This window comes from Alligator sinensis, unplaced genomic scaffold (genome assembly GCF_000455745.1).
Source record: "Alligator sinensis unplaced genomic scaffold, ASM45574v1 scaffold626_1, whole genome shotgun sequence".
NCBI lineage: Eukaryota > Metazoa > Chordata > Crocodylia > Alligatoridae > Alligator > Alligator sinensis.
In genome coordinates this window covers 353315-379662 of record NW_005842548.1, presented here as the reverse complement: position 1 = coordinate 379662, position 26348 = coordinate 353315, and the positions used below count along the sequence as shown (strand labels likewise).

The 26348-nt window shown below is 43.9% G+C and overlaps 1 protein-coding gene across 4 annotated transcripts in view; it reads right to left on the bottom strand.

The window, feature by feature from the left end:
- LOC102368462 (vascular endothelial growth factor receptor kdr-like) overlaps nt 1–26348 on the bottom strand; it is a 174774-nt gene that overhangs the window by 34643 nt on the left and 113783 nt on the right. For 3 of the 4 annotated variants that reach the window (XR_003095970.1, XR_003095972.1, XM_025213792.1), the window contains exons 12-19: nt 24960–25068; nt 14585–14878; nt 12594–12740; nt 10633–10758; nt 9787–9893; nt 8273–8408; nt 7213–7317; nt 5196–5312 (exon numbers count right to left, since the gene is read on the bottom strand). Coding sequence is in view for 1 of the 4 variants with exons in the window: in XM_025213792.1 (XP_025069577.1) it covers nt 5196–5312; nt 7213–7317; nt 8273–8408; nt 9787–9893; nt 10633–10758; nt 12594–12740; nt 14585–14878; nt 24960–25068 (1141 nt within the window). In the remaining 3 variants the exon portion in view is untranslated. The remainder of the gene's footprint in view (nt 1–5195; nt 5313–7212; nt 7318–8272; nt 8409–9786; nt 9894–10632; nt 10759–12593; nt 12741–14584; nt 14879–24959; nt 25069–26348) is intronic. The other variant, XR_003095971.1, reaches the window with a different exon arrangement.

The following is a 26348-nucleotide window of genomic DNA, read 5'->3' as shown; positions in this document are numbered from 1 at the left end:
CCTGCTGTGAAATATGTAAATGGCATTTCCCTGATACAGATGATGAAACTGGGGAATAGAGAGGTGAAGCACACACAACAAATCTGTAGCAGAGGTAGGAAGTTGGCACTTGAACCTAGGAGTCTTGGCTCCTAAGCTTCCTCAGTTATTAGGAATTGATTCCTTTTTTCCAAAAAAAAAAGGAATCAAGTCCAAGATGACAAAAGAGACCATATCATCCCCCGTGCTAGTAATCCTTTTATATCTGCATGGATCCATTTTATGGAGCAACTCCCTAGCTTCTCCAGTCTGTTTGTAAGTCTGTTTGTTTAATTCAGGGCTTCATGCCAGCGGAGGTAACAGTCAGCTGGATCTCAAAGTCTTCAAAAACATTTGGTCTAAGAGTTTTGAAATCATAAAGGGACATGTCAGTTCCTTCCTTTCTTGTTCCTCTGCAGCATTTTGTTCCATTCCACAGAGATGCTTTTTCATAACCACAGGTGATTTTTTTAGACGTATTTGGAAATGTTTTTGGATCTCAAGGTGCAGCGTGACAAAACTGCACTCTGGGCCATTAGCCTGCACTGTACCATCACCAGATTTTAGAAAGCAGCATATAAAATGTCTCAGATGTAGAAGAAGGTGAAGTCATAGGACTAGAATGCATGTAAACACCTATTATTACCCATCCAAAGTGGTCAGCCTTTTATGTCTATAAACCCTGTCCTGTCTGGAAACTTCAAATTCAGACTCGTGAGCTCTAACTTCAAAGGAAAAATGCCAAGAGCTGAACCAGGCCATTCAACAAAGGGAAATCCTAAGCAACAAACTCTTATCTTCATGTCAGAAACAAACACCCAGGCTTGTGCTGTGGTCTGCCCATTTGACTCAGTCTGACATAAATAATTTTGTAAACACAGGGCTGGAAGTAGGGGAAGCAAAGGAGGGAAGAGAGTTTGTATTTGCTTGCTGTGTCCTGGCTCAAAATAACAAAGTGGGTGGAAATGAGCACTTGGAAGTGGCCATCACAGGCAAAAGGGAAGAAGAGTCTTATTTACTGACCTATAATAACACCGTATATTTCTGTAACCCCAGTTCATTCTAAGGATCTTGAAGTCCAACTATGGATATAGCGTGCGCAACAGGTCTGCTCAATACCTGCAGTGCCCACCGACTACAGTTGTGGTCAGAGATGCTCAGCACCTCTGAAACACAAGCTCACGGTTCAACAGTACTCAGTATAGAGCTCCCTGAGGTGAAGGTGACAACTGATCTGCTGTGGCACCCAATACCCCTGCTTCAGCCTATCTAAAGGAGGTGCTGGGCTGTCAGCCTGTGTAGGGGCTGAAACGGGAACCAGCATACAGCAGCAAGCCACTTAGAGCTAGGCAAGCTGCTAGGAAGCCTGCAAGATGGGAGGATAGAGAGATACTGAGTTCCCCTCTGATCCTGTCACTAGTTCCTATTATTTTCATGCATATCATCATGCTCTCTCTACCACCAATCCTCCACATCACTAAGTTACTTCCTGAAACTAGCACTGGCTTCTGACAGTGCGAAGAAGAGATCAAATGGAACATTTTCTGAAGAAACTGAAGTCAAATGTGTCTAGTGGATTCTCCAAGGAAATGCAGATTCCAGCACAACTTTAAAGTACCCCTAAGTGCTTTATTCACGCTTCTGAAATATTTCCTAGACCCAATCTCTTCATATTTTATTTCCTTATTTTAAAGCACAAGATAGTATGCATTAGTGCTGCCAACATCAGACACGGTGACAAGGTGTTCCAAAGCAATGTTACAAGAAGCAGATATTGTTAAAATAATGTATGTGCATGCTTAATATCAGTCATTATCCAACATACTATTATGGGCTGCATAAAACTTAACAAGGAGCTGTGCTTAGAAATTACATTTTAATGGTAAGTCTTATTCCAATGTCTAGTTTGTGAGCTCTGCGCTTTCTTACTTCAGTCTCCTGTAGCGTTGTTCAAAAGCAAACAAATCAGAGCCTAGCTGGAGACTACTTAGCTAATGTTCTGCAGTGCCTTCTGGGAAACCTGGGTTCCACAACTTATTTCCCACTAGTGGCTTTAACAGTGACTTCTCTGGGTAACTAATCAGGAAGAACTCAAAAGTCCTCTTCTCCCAGAAGGATGTTCAGAGAGGTGTAAGATGGGGAAGGAGACTGTAGGCTCCAGCAGTGATTCTTAACCAGGGCACTGCACAACCCTAGAGTGCCATTAGATCCTTTTAAGGTTGCTGTAGGGTACCATGCAATATTAGCACCACCAAGTATGCAAACACCTGCACATGATTCAGAAGATAAACCCAGAGATTTCAAATAGGAATCCCTAGTGTCAAGAGACCTGCTGTGGTCTTTCTGAGTTCTTTGCAACAGAAGAATTGCTCAACTATTTTCCCCAGTTAAAAAAACAAGTGAAATTAGTTTTTGAAATGAGGTGCCACTAAATTCATAAAAAGTTGTGGATGGTACCTTGAGTCTGAAAAGGTTGAGAACCAGTGCCATAGAGACGTGTACATTCAAGCAATGGACACTCACAAAAGGCAAAGTTGAGCACATGTATTCAGACAGACTTTGCTACATGATTAGGCCTTCATGTGCAAATGTTCTGGCCATATTTTTGCCCTGGTTAAGGGGTAGTGATCTTAAAGTAGCTCTGGGCTGTTCTGGGCATCCACATGCAAGTCACCACTCTGATGTACTATGCAGTACTATTTCCCAGTTCTCTCAATCAGAGCCATCCCTAGAGGTGTGTGGGGCCCGGGGCATATCAACCTGTGCGGGGCCGGGGGGTGGGGGTGGCACCTGCCTGCAGAAGCTGATGGTGGTGGCAGGGCAGTGGGGGTGGTGACCACCGGTATAAGCCACCAGCAGTGGCAGCGGTGGGCCTATTTGGCACTGTCTGCGGGGCCCCCGAAGTGCGGGGCCTGGGACAGTCTCCCTGATTTGCCCCACACCAGGGACGGCCCTGCTCTTAGTGCTATCTGGTAGGAGGTGATACCTTGCTTCCCCAATTACAGGGCAGCATCCTCCTTGCCCATTCCTCTGAGCCCTAGAACAACATTTCCCAACCCGTGGATTGCAGCCCAGAAGTGGGTCACAAGAATATATGAAAGGGTTGTGAATAAACTTTAAGAATGGATCAAGGCTTTTTGGGTAGATGTGATATCTTTTATCAGACCAACTAATAAAAGGTATCACATTTACCCAAAGAACCTTGCTTGCCTATGTCCTTAGACCAACATGGCTACAACCAACAATCCTGCAAGATCAACAAACTTTAAAAATGGATTCTCCTTTAAAGGAGAAAAACTTGGGAAACTTTAAAAATGGACTCTCCTTTAAAGGAGAAAAACTTGGGGAACCGTGGGTTTTCCCTGGCAGGCTGGCAGAGTTCCAGTCTGCAAGGGGCTGCTTGGGGCTGTTTGGAGCCTCTCATGACCCCCAATCCCCCCACCCTACATACCCACCCCCTGCCCCACACACTGGGGGGGCTGGGGCCTGGGGATGATGGGTTCTGGGTTGGGACTGGCCATCAATGTTTACAAATGGGTCCTGGTACAAAAAAGGTTAAGTACCACTGCCCTAGAAAGCCATACAAATGCGGCTGCAAGAGGATCAGACTAGTAGCTGTTGCACAGCTTCCAGTCTCGCCTCAGCATTCTGCAGATTCCACATCTGTACCTCTCCCCTGGGAGTTGTGAATGTCTAATTTGGGGGAGAATTTATGTCCTGTCATTCTGACAAATTTGCCTTAATAAAATTTCTTTCTCCTTTTACTTGGCAACTACATGTTCCTTGAGAAAATGATAGCTTTAATGTCTCAGGGAATGACAAATGTCTGCACCATCTCTCTCTCTTGCCGTCTCTCCCGCCTCCCCCCTTAATATTTATCCTGGTTTCTTTGCCCTCAGCCCTCCTCCATCCTCCCTCCTAGACTGTTTTTAAGATTCAACATAAAGACAGCAGATAAACAGATTATTCCATTATGCTTTTAACTGCAGGGCAAGGGAGACGAGGATGTTTTAAATGGGATGATGAGACAAGGAACAAGGTTTCTGTGACAGGGAACATCACTTGAGTGCCAGGATTTTGGAGTCCTTGGTTCAAGTCCCTGCTGTGCCACAGACTGTGTGTCTACAGCCCTAGAGAGCTCACTTTGGCCCGGATACCCAAGTGCCTGAGGTACTGCCCCACCCTTGGTTTTGCATTGCCTAACTCAGAGATGCCCTGGCACCCAGTTGAATTTTCAGACCCAAATGAGGGTCCAGCCTCCCTACAAAACGCACAGGCAGATTCCAGATCCTAAGAGAGGTACTTTCAGGTGCAAGTTGAAAGGAGACAGCTGCAGTACTGAAGCAGCTGACCTGCTGACAGGCCAGAGATAGGTGGTACTTTCCTCTGCTCTGGATCCATAATGCTTTCCTGGCATTAGGCACCCAAGCCCAACCAGCCACTTGGGTAGCCCAGACCTAGAGGCTGATACTCTTTCTCCGTCTCCTCCTTGTGCTGTTTTACACTCACCCTAAGCTTCCTCGTGCGACAGCTGGCTTTTGTGTAGGTGTTCCACTATGCCTTTACCTTCTGGTGCAGGTACAAGGTGTTAGGTGCTCTGAACACACCTGAGGCATCACAGGCCAGGAAGTCATTCCCCTACCTCATTAGACAGCCCTGCTTTGAGATCTCTGGGACTCAGGCTTGAGGTAAAGCTCTAGCAGATCATTACTAGTAGGCCAGTGCTTAGGTGGCTGTGGGAACTAAGGTGCCTGGGCAACTCTGGGGCATAAAGAATCAGGTGGCAGCTTTGAAAATGTTCAAAGGGTGACCATGTCCTATCCCTATGCTGATAGGGAAGCTGCATGGTGTTCTGTGTAATATATAGGGTGCTGGCTGATTTCTTTACAGTGCCGCCTTTTGCTGAAAGGAGAGTCAGAAATATCACATGTGTGCAGTCATGACACACCAAGGGGTGCCTCACCTCCACAGAACACAAACCCTAATACTGTTACAGGTATTGAGAGACCCTTGTGTTTGCTCCTGGGCCAAATGGGCATGTTTCTGGACCAGAACACCCTTTTCCTGATTCCTGACGATGATAGCAAGGCCAACATAGCTGCCAAATTTGCACAGCAGTTAAGAGCAAGCAGTGCATGTGAATTTGCCAAGTGCTTTGTGAGATGCCAGTTTCTTACCTCCTGCTTTGGTGCAGGCGCCCAGGAGGTTGACCACGTTGAGGTGGTGTCCTATGTGGATGAGGATCTTCAGTTCCGACATTAAAGCTTTGCACTCATTAGTAGTTGCACATTCTGCTTAAGATAAACAGGACAAGGCCATCTTTCCACAACAGGATATTTTTAAGACACAGAAAATCCTGTTTACACTTGAAAACCAAACCCACCCAGGTTTCTTGTGGTATCTCTGCCTTTCAGCCTTCTAAATGGATAAGAACTCATCCGTCTTGCTGTCTCTTGACCCGTATGAAACAGAGTAATGCTTTGCCCTTTAGAACTCTCTTCCTTTCTTTTTCGTGACTTACAAAGTATTAATGTCCTGCAGTAGAACTTCACTGGTTCATGTACATACAGGGGATCCTTTGTGAAGGACTGAATATTGCCAATATAACGAATGAACAGATATGCCCCAAATGCAAGGATTAATGCATTAAAGCTGCATGAATAGTCATGTAGGAAATAATTTCTTGCCCTAAACTTTTGCCTCTTTTGGAAGAGTTGTAGAATTGTCCCCCAAATAGATGTCTGATCACTTTTGCAGTCTCAGGTCTTGTAAACTGCTCTGAGTCCCAGGTGCCTTCAGTTAACATCATTAATAACTTTATTGACTTCACTAGATCTACCACTGATCTATAATGATGCGAGTCCCATGCCTTATCATACCTAAATTGAACATGTTCTGAAAATCTTCACAATTATCTGTGCTTATATGCTGCCTGCTACTCAGAAGCCAACATTAATGTGCTTTATGAAAGTGAGGTAGATGGCAAAACCAATTCAACACAGTCTATGTAATCCAGGCCCTTTTATTCCTTGAATGAACTGTCTCACACCAGAGACTTTCATCTGGTTCCTCTGGGAGTAAGGTGGAAGATTAGATGGAGGTACTACCAAGGCACTTATTGAACAGTGAGGGGGTGGGAAGGCAACCAGGGAGGCACAGGGTGGAGACAGGTGTGATTAAGTACTGTGGGTGCTGCAGGAGTTGGAGGGAGGGAGTAGGGGAGCTCTGGATTGATCAGGAGCTTCTGGGAACTTTCCAGGGCAGGTTTTGGAAAAGGGCATGGCATGGAAAAACCAGCAGCATAGGGAAGAGGGATATGAAGACCCTATTGGACAGCTGCATAGGAGGAAGAGCAGGTCCAGAAGAGGTGCATAAAGGTGGTGCTGGCAAGCAGAGAGAGTTTGGTACTGGGGGAAGTGGCAGCGAGGGGAGTAGCAGAAGAGGCAGCGGGCAACAAAACCCAAGTGCTGTGCTCTGCGAGCACATCCTGGATTTTGGAGTGGCAGGGGTTAATACCATCACTCAGCAACATAGCAGTGTGGGCCAGGGAGTGGAGACCCATCCAACAAAAATCAGTAGTCTACTCGGGGGGAAGGGTGTGGAAAACATGCAAACAGTTGAAAAACCCAAACCCAAGCAACCAGCAAGGCATAGGAGGACTTTATTCATAAGCTGTCTGTAGAGGCTTTGTATGTAAATGCCATTTGGAAGCATCTTAGGCTTCAAGTTCCCTTTCTCCCCACTGCTGGCTGGTAAAAGCATTCCCTCATTTCAGTAATTGCCAGAGAGTTGTCCCTAATTCACTCCCTTGGCACTGCTCTTTTCAACTGCATGAACCTTTCTGCATCTGGAAGGGCTAGGATCGAGGGTTTAGATCCAATTTCAGACCATCGTAATGCAATTACATTCTGTAATCTGTTTCCCTCCTAACCCCACAGACCTGGAGGCTGCTGTTTTTGTCCACTAGGAATACAAGGCTTAATCAGCAGCACAGTGTGGAGCCCACTTGTCATTTCCTACACGTTAGCATCCACCATACAGCAGCTAATTGCTCCCATATGGCAAGCTCGCTCCCTTCTGAATGCAATGAATGAACGAGAAGTGGAAGGGGGTTGCCTTAGAGCTGAGAACTAGAAACCTCATTGCCCACGTGGTCCCAACAGAGTCTCCTGAGAGTCTCAGAGAGAAATGTACCTTTAAGCATTTTAACGGCAACTGTTTTGCAGGTTGAAGATTTATCTATGCCAAAAGCAGACGCCTCCACCACTTTCCCAAAAGCACCGTGACCCAGTGTTTTACCTAGAGAAGCAAAGAGTCAAGAATGAGCCAGGGGGGACTTATGACAGTCTGCATCAGATAAGAGAGAAACATGCTTTCTCAGCTATGCAAGAAATACAAGACACTGGAGCCTAGGTGCAGCACGGCCTGACAGTTCATAGAAGCCTGTATCACATACTTTCCATATATGTATATGCAGAATATAGTTTATATACATATAATTTCAGTGTGAGGCAGTATGTGATAGGATAGATAAAACAGCATTAAACTGGAGTTCGAGCTGAATGCACATTAGGGACTGCAGTGTAAAAACATTACATTTAATTATCTGAACACCAAGCTTTCTAAACTTGGGAAATTCACAGTTCCCTGCATACAAGCACCTTAGTTATCCTTTCCTCGTGACCCACAGTCCCTACAAGCCCACACCTAACCAGCGCAACATTCCTGCCTGACCCACAGTCTCTACATGCCCCCTCCTCTTTATTCTGTAATTCCCCTGTTTCTTCACCTCCCATACTTTCCCTGTTGACATTTTTTTTCAGTTGGTCTTTATTACCTATTGAACAGTGTTTCTGGAGTGAATAGTCATTTTTGCCCTTTTTCTTCATAATTGGAAGTTGCACAGTGTTCTTGTACAAGGACTTACATGGAGAACCGCCCTCTTTCAGACCTGCTTCCATTTCCATTGTTCTCTGTGCAAGTGATGTAAGATATCCAAATGGTGTCCCTGGAAGGTACTGGGAGCAGTCTTCCTTCCATGAGGATGCTATGCCTTCACTTCTTTTGGGAGGTGGTAGCCATTTCAAAAGATGGCTCTTCTAAATACCCCTTCAGCATCCCTCCCAATGAGACCCACTGTCCAAAGATGAAGGTGTACTGGCACTAGGGCTAATTGGCTATGCTACACCTCCACAGAAATTCTGGACCATAGGATATTTCTGTTCTTTATATGATTGATGCCTATTTCTCTCCCCCAGCCGCAACCTGTCTCTTGGGAACTCCCATTTACTGCTGTCGTATGGGAGCCGATCACATTGCTCGTCAAGAGGCATTTCCTCTGGATCCATTATAATGGACAGGTATCCTGTTTTAATATCTGTGGCATCAGGCTGCAAATGGGGAAAATGAGTCAAAGTATTTGCTGTGCAGCTCTAACTTGAGAGAGAAGCATGATATAGTAGAATGAACACAGGCCTGGGAACCAGCACCCCCTGCATTCTGATCCTGGCCCCAACACCCATTTCCATCTGTGGTGCTTGGACCTATACTTTTGATATCCTGCCTTAAGTTGCACATATGAAGCCTGGGGAAAAAGAAAACTTACACATGTGTATCTTTTGGGGGTGATGAGAGAATTGAATTAGTGAATGTTTGAAAGCACTTTGATGATGTAAAGCCCCTGCTATTATCATTCTCAACCTGCACTCCTTTAAAGAATTCAGCACTGCTTCTAGAAAATCCTTCAGATTAGAAATGCCCTTTAAGGGATGCTCATCAAGGCATCCTTTGTTTTATGAATTAGAAATATGTTTAAATGGCTTTTAAATTCTGGGACAACTTGGAGCCTCAGTCTCTACACCCCTATACCTCATATTGCCATATATTCTAATACACAATGAATGAAAACCTCATGACACTGTGCATAGAATTATCATCTGGTGTCACCACCTGCCCTCTTTGAGCAAGTGTAAAAGATGACATAAGATTCAGAGGGTCTGGCACCTCTGCTGTCCTGGCAACACACTGGGAACACATGAACCTTATGGGTTCACATTTATAAGAGGAGTAGGAATTAGTCATTCAAGTTACAGGAGATTAACATTAGGACTGTGGTTTGGGCTGTGGCCAGGCTAGAGTCCTAGTCTCTCAGATCATATTTATTGTTTGTATAAGAAAGAACAAATCTAAATTTGATTTAATTTATCAAATATTCTTCAGAACTAGTCAAGGACCTACCCTACTCTTTGGAGTCTCATGAAAAGAGGCCAAGGAGTAATGAAGCATGAAAACAAGATGAACTTTGTGGTTGGGGCCCATCTCTAGAGCAAACAAACAGATTCTAACATCTTTAAAGCAGCATTCCCTCCACTGCCTATGTTTTAGGGAAAACCTTATTAGAGGTGCGGTGAAACCAGAACTTCATTTTAGGGCCTTTAGATTGAAAGCCTGTCTCCGAACCTGCTTTAATGCTCTTGGGATGAATTTGAATCCAAAGGTGGAAGCAACCTGCTTTTCCTGATCTCACTGGATGCCGAGCAAGAGGGTAAAATTCTTATAAGCAGAACTAATCTCCTGAGATTACAAGTAATTAATCAACAGAAATCTTTGCCTGAAATTTTACAAGAACAGCTCATACAGTTTTTCACCATCTGTCCCCAACCCTAGTGCCAGCACGGCCTCAGTTCTGAACTCTGAGGCTTGGCTTGAATTGGAGTTGAGCTTGGAGGCCAATTGTGTCCCATTTCCACAATATGAAAGACCTCTTACTTTTCTAAGTTTCCGAATGAAAAGGGTCAGAAGCAGCCAAAAGAGAGTAGCTGCTAGACCAGTGCAGACCAAAATGATAACTTCAATATTGGATTTCTCTTCAGAACCTGGAAGTTAAACATAAGAACAAATTCTGAATTAATTGCACTGATAAAATAATTGCAATTCCACAAAGCGTGCTTTATTTCACAAAAGAGGTAGACATGAAATCCATGAACTGTGCTGGTGTCTTTTTATTCACCAGCAGTAGGCAGTACTTAGTATATCCCCATAGGTAACCATGGATCAAATATGGGGAACAATATGTGAATAGGCTTATGGTCAAAAGGTATTATTTTACAGTATCAATGCCAAGTGCTCAAGGCATTAAGTGAGGGGTTCTGAACATGGAAATCATAAACAGAGGCCAGGAGGTTCCAGCCATCCTGCTCTTCCTAGTTGGCTGAATGAGAGATGGTCCCAGCTAGATCCTGGCTAAATAGGAGGGAAACTTAAAGAAATCTCAGTATACAAAGGTTGAGAACCTATGCATTACACAACTCCTTGCATGAAGACCACACTGAGTCTTGGGCAGGGTCCTCATCAAGGTGTTCTAGACATAAAGCGCTAATGAGATGCTTCAGGCTCTTTATCATCATGGGACTATAAGCTTCCAGGACCAAAAAGAGGTTCAATTTAATTTTAAAGTTTTACTTTTAACCAAACCTGTTGTGCATGTGTGTGTGTGTTTATTATTTTAAAATGTATTCCCCAACTCTTGAAACAATTCTTGCCTTGGGATAGTAGAAGGATATCATTCAAACTATGCCCGTATCACCAAACTTGTGCATTCGTTTGCAGCCTCACCTTCTATTTTAATGAATGCCATTGTACTGTCACGGCCCATTTCATTAGAAACCCTGCACTCGTAGAGGCCTTCATCATCTTTTTTCACTCGCTCAATGATCAGGGTATTATTTTCCATGGAAATTCCTGCATTGGGGGATAGTTTCATTTCAGTACATAAGGTATTTGTAATACATAATTTCTAAATGGAATTCTGTTATAAATGACTTCCCAGGTCCCTGCAGACCTGGTACAGTACTGCTGGTAGCAACCAGAAGACAATTTTGAACAGTGTATATATTACATGTGCTTTTGTTTATGCAGGTATGATGCAAACCCATTCCTTGCCATGTACTCTCAACTCATTTGTCATGCAAATTTCATGGAGATCACTTAACAGCCTCTGTATAACAAATATATTTATTCATTTATTTTAAATGTGAAGCCTGAGACTGCTCTCATGGAAGTCAGTGGGGAATATCTAATCAACAGCAGTGCGGGGCAAGACTGGGCTCTTTTTACACCTGCATAACTCACAGCAAGATTTGATCCCAACCCCAAACTTAACATGATATGAGGGAAAGGTCATTAAAATGTATTCATCACAGCTCTGTGATTAGACAAAAAGGCTTTGAAAACGACATTGGAAAAGGCACAGCAAGAAGGGAATTTTTTTGAGTGATCTGAGGTGCTACAACCAGTGTATTAAATTGGATGCAGCAAAGGAAGCCTGAGGAAAAATATAAGAGAAACAGCAAAGTTTATGAACTGTGGAACAGCCTCCAAAAAGAAGCAATGGAAGCCCCATCATCTTGGGTAATTAAAATGGGGTGTCTGGGCAAAGCCCTGAAGTACCAACTGTCTAAAACCATCCTGCATTCACAGGGAGGAGAGATTACCTAGTTGTGACCTACCAGCCACTTCCAGTTTTCATTTCTCTGACTCTGTAAATGGGATTCCAAGCTAACCGGCTTGCTAAGAAGATGCAATTAGCAGAGCAAGGGAATTATGCTGGGCCTTGAATCCAAAGGGGTGTGTGCAATGTGTTCTGCCCATGAATCCTGTTGTTGTTAACAAGAGCTGTACACATAACTCGCCATGCACAGTACTGAAATATTTACCCTGAGGTGTTTTTTTCAGATATTTTATTTATGTTTCCATTGGTTGGATGAGTTACATGCTTGTCCCTCTAGAATTATTTATGAAATTTCAGTAGCTGTAAAGAGTTTCTGCCTGGAACAGTCTGATCTGAATTATGGATGATCCTAGATTTCCTTCCTACCCAAGATGCAAAATTAAAGTCAGAGGACTGGCTACTGATACCAGCTTCTCCGTGACATGAAGGAAAACTCAGGGTAGAGACACTTGGAAAGACTTCCAAGCTCAGACAAGGGAGTCCATGCTGTCTTGCAGCAGCCCTGTGCTGCTGTGCACTGTTTGATCTAACAGCCACTCCTCTGGACTGTTAGTCTGAGGGAAATAAAGAAACACAGTAATTATACTGGACAGCAGACTAAGGGTCTGACTTTTAGAGAAGAGATCAGCACTGACTCCAGCAGACTCTGGATCATGCCCTAAACTCTTTAGCAAATGGATCCCCCTGTCCTGCTCACCTTAGTACACACAAGCATTTATCTTGGGTAGCAAGGGGTTCAGCATCTTGCAAGAGCCAATTTTGTATATGTTGAGAAAGCACATAGCCAATGCTGTGGGCACAATCAGTGGCACCGGAGAAATATAAATCAGGCCCTGGCTGCCAGTCTGGGCCCTTAAAATCCCATATGCAGACCACATCAGCAGTCTGTAAAGGTCTTCCACCTGCTGGGACCTTTCTATGGTTATTTGCATCATTGTAAATGACTGCCCAAAGTACCGGGCAGTGGAAAATTGGGCCAAAAGTGTGTTGCAAACCTGTGACTCCTTTCTTATCACCACCATGTCTCTTTTCTCACATCCAGCACTGCAGCATTCCCCAGGCTCACCTGAAGCAGGTGAAATGAGATAGCCATTTTTCCACCACGTAATGTGAGGTGTCGGGGTTCCATTTGCTTTGCACTCCAGCACGATCTTGCCGCTGATGTTAACCTCCAGGTCCGTGAAGTTTTGAATAATATATGGCACGGCCTTTGCTGCATTCACAAAGGAAAACAATTCACAGTCAGCGTTAGGAATGCCTCTTTTACAGATCTACCTAAGCATCTCCAAATAAAGGCCTTGTCTTAGCAGCCTGGAGGCAGCAAAGGTTTGCTGTTGTTGGGGGAACAGCACTTGGCTTAAGTTTGATACAGAGCTGAATCATAAGCAAACAGAGTGGGCAGAGCAAATATAGAAGGAGCGTGAGGGAAGTAGGAAAATGGAGAAATTCTAAGGTTTTTCTGTTGCCCTGCACCTTGATATGTATGCTTGTCCCCTTGTCATGTATGCTCCTGCAAAGCTCAGGATGGCAAGGTTTCCTCAGCAGACCTGGTGTGAATGATTAGCAAAGGGCAGAACAAATGTGAATACACCTCAGATTATATCATTTAAAAAACCCAACCAATCAACTAACCAAAAAATCCAGTTCAAAATGTGCAGGGCAGTCAAGGAAGAGGAAAAGCTGTGTGCATAGTATGAAAGGGATCCTGAAAGATCCACATGGCTAATTTTACATAGAGAAAGTTTTTAGTGGCATTTCACATAGCATGTTTTCAAGGAGAATTTCTCCTCGGGCACTAGAGGCCAACGACAGAAACTAAGTAATAACTCACAGAAGGCACATTCAAAATTTGAGTTCTTTCATACATGTACTAACAGCTTAGATGCATTTTTTTCCCTTAGCCACTGTGTGTAGGTGTCTGTGTAGGTGGAAAACTGATTAAGTGAATAAAAATATCTGCAAGGGGAAAAGCAAGTGAATCGTTTGGATGCAGTGTGCAGAAAAGGGCCCAGTGGGTCAATGTCTAGCTGTTCTGGAAACTAGTTATGAAACTAGTTATCAGTACAAGGCCAGAACAGGCATGAGGTCTGGGTATAATAGGAGGAGTTGGACTCTGCCTTACGTCTTTGGAAACAGAGAGAATTAACTGACTTAATGTCACCACCCACACACCTAACAAAACCATGGCAGCTACAGCTACAGTTTGGGTGGCAATTTTCTGTGTGAGTGGGTAGGTGGGATCACAATAATTTTTCTGTCTGCCCTGATCAGGGCCACTGCACCGGAGCAATGTTAGCAACTACTTCATATAAACACAATTGTGATCAAAACAGAGTGGACTGGCCCTAGCCTCGGCAGCAGAGAGAAGAATCAAGTCCTTTGTATTTCAATATTCAGAGGTACCGGGGATGCTGGGCCCTGCAATAGTACTGATATAAGATTAAAAGGGAAGAAACAGGTTCTTGGAGTCCAGGTACAGATAAAATTGCTTTTGCTCTAAGCTGTCCACTGATCACAGCATGTACATAGGAAATGCCATTAGATTATATGTTCCTGCAAATGTATTTAACTAGTCCAAAGCTAAATAACATTACACACAACCATGGCAGTCTCCTGGGATGTAATCTCATTAGATGTTTTACTTGCAGAACTGGGGTGGGCCATCTTAAGGGATATGCTGGAGTGTTGTTGGTAATATAGCCAGAGGGGCTATGTCCTTTGAGTCAGCACTAAACCAGGGTCCCAGTAGGGTGTCAGGAGCATAAAATGTTACTGGAATTCCTTCCTTTCTGCATAGGATGCTTAAGGTCCCCTGACACTTTTTACAGACCAGGGGTATCTGAAACCATTACAGGCTACACTTATAAAAATGTTTCAATGTTCTCAACTGCTTATGTGACTGAAAGCTAAATACTGAGCATCTACATGCATATTAGGACTGATCTGGGAAGTGCTGAGCACCCACCACATCCAAGGACATCAGTGGGAGTGATATTCAGCACCTCTGCTTATAGCACCTTTACATCACCTTTACCTTTGTCCATTGGCAAAACCTACCTTTGACAACAAGCTGGGTAGTTTGCTCCAGCCTGTCAGTGGAATTATGCTGATTCTGAGCTTGGCACTTGTACAACCCGGCATGCTCTTGTGTGATGTTAGTAATGACCAGCATCAAGGAGATGGAGTAGTTGTCAATGCTCTTATTTCTAAAGGCACTGGGGACAACCTCTGAGGAGGGGTAATACCAGTCCAGGTGGTTGTAGATGTACTTGGAGGCTTTGCAAAGCAGTTGAATGTCACTTCCCACAATGGCAGTGATCTGGGGCTCTGTCTGCAGACCAAATGGCACATCTAGGTGGAAGAGAAAAAGCAGGTTAGAACTAAAGCACAATGAAAAATATATTTGGCTGCTCTTCTGTAACCCGATGGCCAAATTTCCAAGACCTTCATCATGGAATGGGCTGTTAAAGAGTGCTCTCAGAAAGCCATGTGTGAACAACTATTTGTGCTTGCAAACTGGATAACTCTACATGCACTACTTGCCACTATACCTTAAGCCAGTGGTTCTCAACTCTTTTACACTCTGGGCACCCCTTAGAAATGTCAGCTTTTAGCTTTTGAAACTTTTTTGACTATGGAAAAATAATAGGGTAATTCTTCTGTTGCAAACAGCTTCAAAAGACTGCAACAGAATGTTTTTGACACTATGGATTCCTATTTGAAATCTTTATCTTACAAATCACATGTTGATGCTTACACACCTAGCAGTGCTAATACTTCATGGCACTCTTTGGTTTGCCACCATTAAACACCTAGCAGTGCTAATACTTCATGGCATCCCAGGGTGCTATGGCAAGTTGGTTGAGAATTGCTGCCATAAGCCGTTCGTCCATGAATGTTTTTATGAATAAGCTACCAGTAAGTAATTGAAAGCTATCTGTAGAATTTGTTAATAGGCTGTGGCTAATGATGCTAACTCAGAATCAAGGGAGACAGATATCCAAACAGACTGATGTGTGTTCATGGGTTGTCTTCCTTCTGTCTGCAACAAAAGCCTTGAGATATTATATAGGAGTAAAGAAACGCCCTCATTTTGTTATTCACAGGTAACATTGCTTTTTTCTACAGTTCTACATTCTCCCAATCTTATTTCTACTATGCCAATATTTGTCTTCCTCACGTCTGTCACAGCGGATATTTATTTGATCACTGAATGGATTAATTGATCCAATGATTTAGAAATCCTAGTTGTCTTAACTTTTAATAGATTCAGATAAAGAAAAAGCAGGAAGCACAAGCCCGTTCCATCTACAAGAGAATCTTAGGGTTCCTATGTTGTTTTTACCAACTCTTTTACAAGGGACCTGGCTGAAGGCAGCCTGGCCTAACAGCTAGGTCATAGGCACCCTGGCCAAAAGACAGAAAGCAGGGTCTGGGGCTGGGTCAAAGAGCAGGAGACGTACCAAAACTAAAGGAAAATCTGGAAGCAGAGTCCACAACACAGTTCAGGGTCCAGTCTGACGGGCAATCCACAGGGCAAAGTCTGAAAACAGCCAAATCAGGGGCAGGAGCCAGGAAATAGATACACAGGGAAATCCAAAGCCAAAGTCCAGAAATAAGCCAAAAACCAGAGTCAGGAACTAGCACTGTTGAGTGGCCTGCAAACCCAGGGTCCCAGCTGGTGCTCAATGGATAGGCAGCGTCCCCAGTAGCCAAGCAGGATGCTCGCTGCTCATGAGCTGAGGCTTACTGCAAGCCTGACTGCCAAGGTACTTGACTCAGGCTGGCCTGCCTGATTGATGTCCCTGACATCTTTCATCCAATCCAAACATCCTTTACCTGATGTGTCTGCGTGAATCGCCCGGAAGTTGAGAGAAATTATGCCTGAGTAATGACCCTCATATCAGATCGGGCCTCAGGCCTCCCACTACCGCCTAAGCCCTCCGAGCATCAGAATGGAAGGAAACGCCATCTCCTTTCCTTCCTTCCATTCTGTGATTTTCAATGATCCACCCGCTCCCCCCCACGAGGACCCGAATTTCATCACTTCTAATAACAAACTCCTTCATCAATACAAATAACAAAGTCCCTATGCCCTGGAGCTGTTTCTGTCTATCCACCAGATCAAGATTTGGGAGCAACAGAGGCAAGCATTTATGAAGAATCCAGTCTGGGTTTTATTCCAGACCCAGCATGTGGCAGATGAGACCTTTGGGAGTATCAGTTTGATGTAGTCCTCTGGCCAGGAGTAATGCTCCATGCTGAGTTTTAATGATTAATTAAAGGCTTTCTGCAAATTAGGATGTAACAGACAGTTCTTTGCGGAAAGACAGCACTCAGGGTAGGAGAAGCAAGTAGTCAGTCACTGCCCGCAGAGTCTGGCAAGTTCCACTTGGGAGCTGAAATGTGGCCAGGAAGACAGGGACAAACACTGCAAACTCTTGCAAAAGTGCAGTGGAAGCTTTTATTGCTCACAAGTGGTCAGGGTGTTGAGAAATACCCACTTTGCCTAAGAACAGAATATGTATTGTGTGTAATACAGAGCCTTGAGGGGGTTCACACATAAGATTTGAATCTCTCTTTTGCAGCTCAGCTAGAGTGAAATCAGTCAGCCTTGCTTCATGGTTTCTAGAGATTGGCACCAGTGCTATTTTATGAAAGATTTGAAAAGAGTCAAGTACCCTCTGGCCACCAGTATTGAAAATGATAGTTTTCTTTCCTTTCTTTTTTATGGAATTCTTTTCCTATTTCATGCACTGTTTTGTTAGGCTCAAGTCTGCTTTCTCTTGCTTACTGTGAGCAGGCCATTGGTTTGATGAGGTGTAAATTGACTTTGGTACTATTTCTATTCTTCACATCTTGTATCCTGTGTTTCCAAAATGTCAGCAGAATGCTTCACTTGATCAGGTGAATAAAAATAATTAGAAAAGGCTGAGGCCAGCACAATTTTCCTCGGTGGGGAGAAACTGGGTCCAGTTAAAACTCCTGTATGGGGCTTTGGTAGCAACTGGTGTGAATCATAGAAAATTAGGGTTACAAGGGACCTTAGGAGGTCATCTAGTGCAACCCCCTACTCAAAGCAGGACCATCCCCAAATAAATCATTCTAGCCAGGGCTTTGTCGAGCTGGGCCTTAAAAACCTTCATGGATAGAGAGGTAACTTGTTCCAGTGTTTACCACACTCCTAGTGAAAAAGTTTTTCCTAATATCCAGCCTAAACTTTCCTTCCTGCAACTTGAGACCATTGCTCCTTGGTTTGCCATCTTCCACTGCTGAGAACAGTCTAGTTCAGGGGCAGGCAAAATGGCGGATCTGGCTGGCAGCTGGACTCCATTTCCCAGCAGCCCCTGCACACATTGCCGTGGCCAGTTTCCATGGAAACCCCAGCAGCAGCAGTGCTGTGACAGTGTGGGATCAGGGTTTCCATGGAGACCGGCCCCAGCAGCACTGGGACAGCGCATGGCTGGGCAGGGAGCTTGCAGTGGCGACTGTGGTCCGGAGTGGGACGGAACCATGATCCACTGCCTGCATGCCCCCTGGCCAGGGCATGCAGGCTACACATCATGGCTGTACCCCAGCTCCAGACCACGCTATCACCACCACAAGCCCTGGAGTAGCTCGCTACCCAGCTGCACGCCCTGCCAGCACGGCCTGGGCCGGTCTCCATGGAAAACCCAGCCCTGAGCTGTCACAGCACTGCTGCTGCTGGGTCTCCATGGAAACTAACTACAGCGATGCAGGTGGGGGCTGCTGGGAAATGGAGTCTGCCATAGGCCAAATTCAGCCCATGGGCTGGACTTTGCCTATCCCTGGTCTAGCTCCATCCTCTTTGGAACCACCCTTCAGATAGTTAAAGGCTGTTATTAAATCCCCTCTCAGCCTTCTCATCTGTAGACTAAATAAGCCCAGCTTCCTCAGCCTCTCCTCAGAAGTCATGTGCCCCAGCCCCCGAACCATTTTCATTGCCCTCTGCTGGACTTTCCAACTTGTCCACATACTTTCTATAGTGTGGGACCAGAACGGGACACAGTACTCCAAATGTGGCCTCAGCAGGGCAGAATAGAGAATAATTGCTTCCCTCAATATGTTGGCAGCACTCCTTCTAATGCAGCCCAGTATGCTGTTAGCTTTCTTTGCAACAATGGCACACTGTTGGCTCATATTAGCTTACTGTCTAATGCAACCCCCAGATCCTTTTCTGCAGAGCTGTTGCCAGCCAGTCAGCCCCTAGTCTGTACCGGTGCATGGGATTGTTCCATCGTAGGTGCAGGACTTTGCACTTGTCCTTGTTGAACCTCCTGAGATTTCTTTTGAACTAATTCTCAAATTTGTCTATGTCACTCTGATTCCTAGCCCTACCCTCCAGCTCATCTGCTACACCCCTCATCTTGGTGTCATCTCTGAACTTGCTTAGCGTGCAATCCATCCCATCTTTCAGATCGTTAATGAAGATATTGAACAAAACCAGACCAGGACCGGCCCCTGGGGCACGTTGATCACAACCCATTGAGCCTGACAATCTAGCCAGTTTTTTATCCACCTTACAGTCCATTCATCTAACCCAGGGGCGGGCAATTATTTCAGGCGGAGGGCCACTTACTGAGTTTTAGCAAGCCATCAAGGGCCTCATGACAGGCAGCCAGGGGCAGATAAATATTAATTTTCTAAATTTTTCAGGGGTCCCGCAGGCCACATTTTGCCCACGCCTGGTCTAACCCATACTTCTTTAGCTTGTGTGCAAGAATGCTGTGGGAGTTCATATCAGAAACCTTGCTAAAGTCAAGGTTTATCACATTCACTGCTCTCCCCACATCCACAGAGCCAGTGATCTCATCATAAAGGCAATCAGGTTGGTCAGGCATGCCTTGCTCTTGGTGAATCCATGCTGACTGTTCCTAATCACTTTCTTCTCCTCCAAGTGCTTAGAAATGGATTTCTTGAGGATCTGCTCTATGATTTTTCCAGGGACTGAGGTGAAGCTGACTGGTCTGTAGTTCCCTGGATTCTCCTTCTTCCATTTCTTAAAGATGGGAACTATATTTGCTATTTCTCAATCATCCGGGACCTCCCCGAATTGCCACGAGTTTTCAAAGATAATGGCCAGCAGCTCTGCAATCACATCAGCCAACTCCCCCAGCACCCTCGGGTGCATTGCATCCAGCTTCTCTTCTGAACTTTTTATGTGCATGTTTTTCTCTCATCTTAACATTCTGTGGAACACAGGACCGGGCTGTTTTTCTTACCCATTCCTTCGACTGACATTTCTTATTTAGCATTTTGAATATTTTTAGCTAGGACTTGAGCTATTTTCTTCCATCTTGTTAGCCTTTCAAGAAGATCTTTATGCTCTGATAGAATATTCATTGATTTTAGTAACCGTGGTAGGGAAAAATCACTCTCTCTTCCTCTCTCTCTCTCTCTGTTTCTCCTTTATCCTCCTCCTACTGTGTCTGGAGAGTAACTGAAGCTCTGAGAGCATGTTATGGCTTAGCTTATCCCATCTCTTACACTACTTTTCTTACACAGTCTTGACCCTGAGAAGTGATTAACTTCCTCTCCCTGAACAGATGCAGTATGTCATGAGATTCCTAATAAATGCTCTATATGAATACACCATGTGGCCTTTTCTCCTTTACCAGCAGGCCCCATGCATTTGTCTTTTTCATTGTATTACAGGCTAGTAGCAGCAATAGTCATTCAAGACCATATAGGATTTCCTAACAAAATAGGAAAATGAGCCTTTGGGGGAAGGTAGACCATCAGAAAAAAATCAAAAGGGAAGTCTGATTCCATTTGTATTTACAAGGAATTAATTGTTTTTAATTTCCTGTGTTTTGCACAATAATTGGTATAATTTAAAACTTATGCTCTTTCCTGAATTCCATGTCAGAGTCTGTCAAGATGACACAGTCTCCCCATGTCAGACCTAGCAAGTCAGATGCAGGCAGAGAGAGGGCAAGCTTGACAGTTTGAAACAACACCAGCCCTTTCATGTGTCCCATAAACTTGTCAGGAAGGAGCAAACTGATGGTGGCAAACAGTGGTAGAAATGTTAAATTCATAAAGCATTACAGCTTTTGACAGCAGATCCTTATCTGATGTCTGAAATAGAATATTTTCTTTCCAACCAAGACATTTCATTGAATTTTGCTGAGCTCTTGTTACAACCAGAGAAGGGTTGTGAAGGCGCTGTTGTTGTTTGCTATTATAATTATTATGATTATTGTGTATGACAGGTGTCTTCATTGTTGGGTGCCTCGCAAACACAGAGGTAGATTGGAACTGTATAGTGGATGCACAGTAATGTGTAGCTGCACTGTTCTGATGTGTAGCTGTACTGTCCGTGGAGCAGATCAGAGACCAAATGCTGACTAATATTTGCTCAAAGCTGAAAATTCCTCAGGAGTGGGTATTTGCTGAGCTTTTGTTAAAATGGATTCAAATGTAGTTGGCTCCAATGTGTGTTCTTTGGCATTTGTCGTCAATCTGTGGTTGGCAAAGACATGAGTCAGTTCCAAAGACGGGCTGACCACTTGGCTCCTGCCTGCTATGATTTACATGGGCTTGTGGGTGTCAAAATTGGGACAGACAGTACACACTGAAACAACTGATCTGTAGCTGACCCTGTAAAGAGGGTTTGGGGTTTAGTTAGTTGGAATCAAAATACTGGAGCAGGTGTCTGGCCAGAACAGCAGGGATAACACACCTAGCTTGCCTAAAGTACTGTGGGGGCTGTAGTAGGCTACGAGCAGAGAGAACATCTGCAGGAAGAACTGAACAAAGCTTTAGATCTTCCATCTAACACTGTCACTTTCCATCTAGATACAGCCCTTATATGGTTTGGTTTCAGAGTAATCTCCAAATGTGTCCTGCTGTCACTGAAATGTTTTAAAATAGCTTTTGGTGCTATTTCCAGTGTCTCGTAGAGGATCCTGAAGAGCTGCCATGTAGAACAGAACATGGCTTGTGCTGATATTCCACTGGGACAAAGAGAGTGCTTTCCAGAAAGCAACTTAATGCTGGCAAATGTGCCATGCTGGGAACCCCAGGGACTCAGGAGCTGTATTTTCCCACAGAACAGGTGCAGCCTGGGTAGTGACAGCACAGGTTTCCCACTTTACTTCCCATTCAGTGCTCCACTATATCATCTCAGTCCTGACCTAAAGGGGCAGTCTCCTGGGAAAGAGGAGAATTTAGCCTCTCAGGCCCCTTCAGCACTGGGTTTCTTGGCACAGACTCAACAAGGGGACCAGCTCTGAGGGATGCTTTAGAAGTGACATGAGTCATAGATCATTTCACATAGGACAGAAGGAGATGAGGCGAGATCAAAATTTTCCTGACAGCTTCTGTGTGAAGTGCAGAGTCCCACCAGCAGAAGGTGACTTTCAGAGCACAGTTGGGTGGTAATGAAAGGCAGGAAAGATTTGCCAGAACTGGTCCCAAAGGTTGCGTGTTTACTTTTCAATCCTGTATTCACCCTAAGTCAATTCTCAGATTCACCTGAATGAAGCTCATCAGCCTCACAGTTGTAACATGAGTGTCTTCTTCTGTCCTCGGTCTCACTGTTCAGCCCCCAAGCTATCAGTTTTATAGCAGCTGCTGTGGCATATTGAACAGACTAGGAAACTTGCACTTTGAGGTTGGATCTGACCTATTTTGCTAGGGCATCCTGTTCATACTTGCTGCATAAGATACTTTCCCTTTAGTCACTTGCAGTCCAGCTTCTGTAACCAGGGCCAAACTGCTTGGCCTTCTATGTGTTAGGGCACCGCATGCACAGCAGGAAACCCAAAAACCATGTCTGCCCAGCAATGGGACTTGATAGGGAAGAAACTTCCATGGGAATCACCTAGGTGCTCTGCAGACAATAAGCTCAGCCACGTCTACTCCACAAAAGGTTGACAAGATGGTATGGTTGGCTCTTCACCGATCTTACACTGAGTGCAAGGTGGATAACGGTGTCCCATTTGTGAACCAGACCAAGAGCTGTTGCTCCTATGAGGTCTCCAAAGGAACTGGCCACTTGGCTGGAGTAACATGTACCACTCAGCAAGGACCATCACATGAAGAGACAAAGCAGCAGGTCAGCCTGGGGATATTTTATCAGTGGAATCTAAACAATTCTGCCTCAGGGACTGTGATGTCTACATTTAGAACAATTCAGTTTCCTCATCCATAAATGCCACTTTTGTTCCTTAAACATGTGATTTATGCTATCGTTTAATGCTTGTCCTTCTCTTAGGATGGCATGGAACTCACTTCCATTTCAGGGCTGAGAATGTTTTCCCTAGGTTTGTTCATGATCTGGTCTATCTCAGATGGAAAGAAAGCAATTTTGTGTGATGGGAATAACCTTACATGGCTTAAGATAAGTAGCAGCATGGATAAGGAGATCTCATGGCACATTGTCCCAGGAATGTTAATACTCTCTGTCTTACAAACTGTTCTCTTTCTCTCTCTCTCCTCCCCTTTTTTCCACTGTCTGGAGAAAAACTTGTGAAGGCAAACTCATGGTAGTGTAAAAATCAAACTTCACCTTTCATATCTTTTAATGCCAAAAAGGACCATTGTAATAATTTAGTCTGAACATCTGCATAACACTTGGAGCATCTATACGTGCATTTTAATGTGCAGTAGACTATTTTACTTTGTGTTAAAGCATCATGTAAAAAACCCTGTGACATTATGCTTATGTGCAGTAAAACAGTCTACTGCACATTAAGTGTCACTAGAAAAGTATGCAAATGCACTACTACTGTGCATTAGTGTAGCATAATGCGCATTAATGTATTACCTCACACTGGAGGCACTAAATTTAATGCACATTAGAAAAGGCTCATTAATGCATATGTAGATGTGCCCACAGGCTGCAGGACTTCCCTCAATTAACGTATGCTTCAAGTGTGATAGTTATGGTTGAACTAGAGCATATCTTTTTAGAAAAACATTCACTCTTGTTTTAAAAACTTTCCAGTGATAGAGAATCCGCCACAGCCCTTGGCAAGTTGTTGCAATGGTTAATTACAGTAATTACTCATTCTGTTGGAAAAGTATGCCTTGCACATTTGCATCATACACATATGTCAAAACATATCGGCCTTCAAAAAAATGAAATATTTGAGGTATTAAATTTCCAATTAATTGTGTGGAAAAACACCATTTGTGTCAACTCTGCTAATAAGTATCTCAGTGCAAAAAAGGGCTCATCTTTCTTAGTGGGCAAAAGGGTTTTTTAGCACTAAAAGGCCTATAGTTGGGTACCACTCTTTGAACCTCATTCTGCTCCAGTTGTATTCCCACACTAACCTGTTGTAGTGTCAGGTTTAGTAAGGGAAGATGGAAGGTATTATAAAGTCTTGTGGTTGGACTGGTGGTGGTAATAGACTGATTTGATCATTGAGGAACCTATCCAAATATAATATCTGGCATTGTTTGCTGCAGAAGTAAACCTTTATGAAGGCTCACACATAGTAATGGGAAGTGTATAATTCATAATGGATCTCCTGTCTGCTTGGGCTGTCTCAAGGACCTCAGAGATCGGTGCTGTCTCTCAGAACTGCATTGCAAGAGGAAGAGATTATATTTTCCAGACCAGCACTGTTGAAGTACAGAGCACTCTGCCCCCTCCTCCTCTGATCCTACAACCTATCTCTGCACTCCTCAACATGATGGCTCATATATATATTGGTCCAATACTTTTTTTGCATTGGACAAGGTCCCCTGCAGCTGTACTTGTCCCTCCCTCTCTTCTAAATACCAGCTTCTATATATGGCATAAAAGGTCTTCACCATCTTCATTATCATTTTGTGACATTTTTCATTGTTAGTTTTGGGTAACAAAAATGACTACATGATACACCATTATTATACTGTACTGAAATGCTTCACAGTCACAGTTCTAGATGATACAGACTATTACAGAGTCACTGTGGTGCTAGCTTTTTCTTCAACTTCACTTCCCATTGCAAATTTTTATGGATTGTGACATTTACTTTCCAGTCAGCTTGTTTTTAAACATGCTATTTCAATGGTAATTCTGACAGGAAACTTTCTTGGATAGAAAGTATCTAGAAAATGGGTAGAAGAAATGGGTACTGTTAAGGTTAATTTGGTTAAACATTTGATCAAATATTCCTGGACTCTTTCTTTTTTCATTTCTATTAAAAGCAGCTTATGAGATGTGATTTCACTGCAACAGGGTTCAGCATTAAAAGGTTTAGCAGATATTTGTTGGATTCGTGTTATCTGGAGGAATAACATGTTGACCCCATTCCTTTTTAAAGAGCTCTGTAAAGGTTAATTACTTGGCCTTGATCCAACGTCTACTGAAGTCAACAAAAAGACTTGCATTGACTTTGGTGGGATTGGATCAGGTCTCAATATTGCCCTTGCTTACTTGCACACGCTCCCATCTGCAGTGTTTCTTGCTTACCAGACACATAGAACTTGATGCTCCTCTTCTCTGTGCCAATCTTGTTTGAAGCCACACAGTAATAGATCCCTGATGCACTGCTGCTCTCTGTAGTCAGTGTGCTCACAATCTGCCAAACACGGGATGAGAAAGAAAGTGTTTTGAGTGTACCCTTAGCAGAAGGAGTCAGTAAACCCTCTAGGTAAAGGTACCCTGTCATGCAATAGAAAAGGAGTTGGTCCCAGTAATGAATGAAGCCAAGCAGCAGTCAGATGCTTCTCCCTAGCTTTTGTAGTCACTCATTGTCCCCTCATTGCAGACCAGAGTTCACTCCCCTTTCCCACCCCTAACAGGCCCCCACTTTCTCTTGACAACCTCCTCCCTTTTCAGTGTAACTGTCATTCTGCCAACGCCTAATAAACACAATATATGACAAAAATCAAAATGCAAGACCACAGATTCATATACAAAACTAATAATGCATCGTAATTTATGCAGCGTAAAGAACCCTTTTTCACAGCCTCCGATGCGTGGCTGCTATTTCTGAGATAAACAATTTTCACAAAGGAAGGTGACAGGACACAAAGTTTTGTGTGGAAAGTGAGTGACTTGAAAGTTAGCATGAGTGGTGTCCCTTGAAGTGAGAGAGGTTTTAGAGCTATATTCTACAGGGATATTCCACCGGGACAGGAAGTTATAATGCCTATCTCTGCAGTTTAGCTTGGTTTTAGTGAATGCTGGGGATTTCTTGGGTTGGTGGTCTCCTAAACTCATTAGATGCATCCTCTAACTGTGATGAAAACACTGAGACTTGTGAGGACCTGAGGCACCTAGCAAGATGTTAGGACACCACCTGTCAAAACTTCCATAAGATACTTAGCATTTCTGTGGAGCCCTTCACCTGAAGATCTCAAAGCAGATGCATTTGGAACAAATAGTTTTCCTTGTAGTCATTTGCAAGGAGTTTGAGGGTCAAAACTTAAAGCACCTTTTGGTCCTTTATCTTTATCTCTGGGAGTGCTTTGATGTGTAGAAAAGCATCCCCGGATTTTTGTTTAATATTCGAAACTAAATGCACATGAGGCATTCCTTTGCTCCTCATAAAGTTTCACCTTGAATGTGTTTAGAGCAGGGAGGGATGTATTTTCAGTGAGTTATTTAAGATCTTCTGAGCTTTGGTGCTTTAAATCTTATGGGGAAATGAGTTTCAGAGGTTTGATCCTATGTGAATTCTGTATTTTAATGGGGATGATTTTCTCTTTCACCTCAGTAAGGTAACAAGTAAGGACCAAGGTTAAACACATTTCTCAGGGGCATCTAGTGCTGCAATTAAGCAAGAGGGAATAAAACGGGTGAAAGGTGAGACTACAGAACAGGGAACCCAAAGAGCCCCTCCAGTGCCATCACACT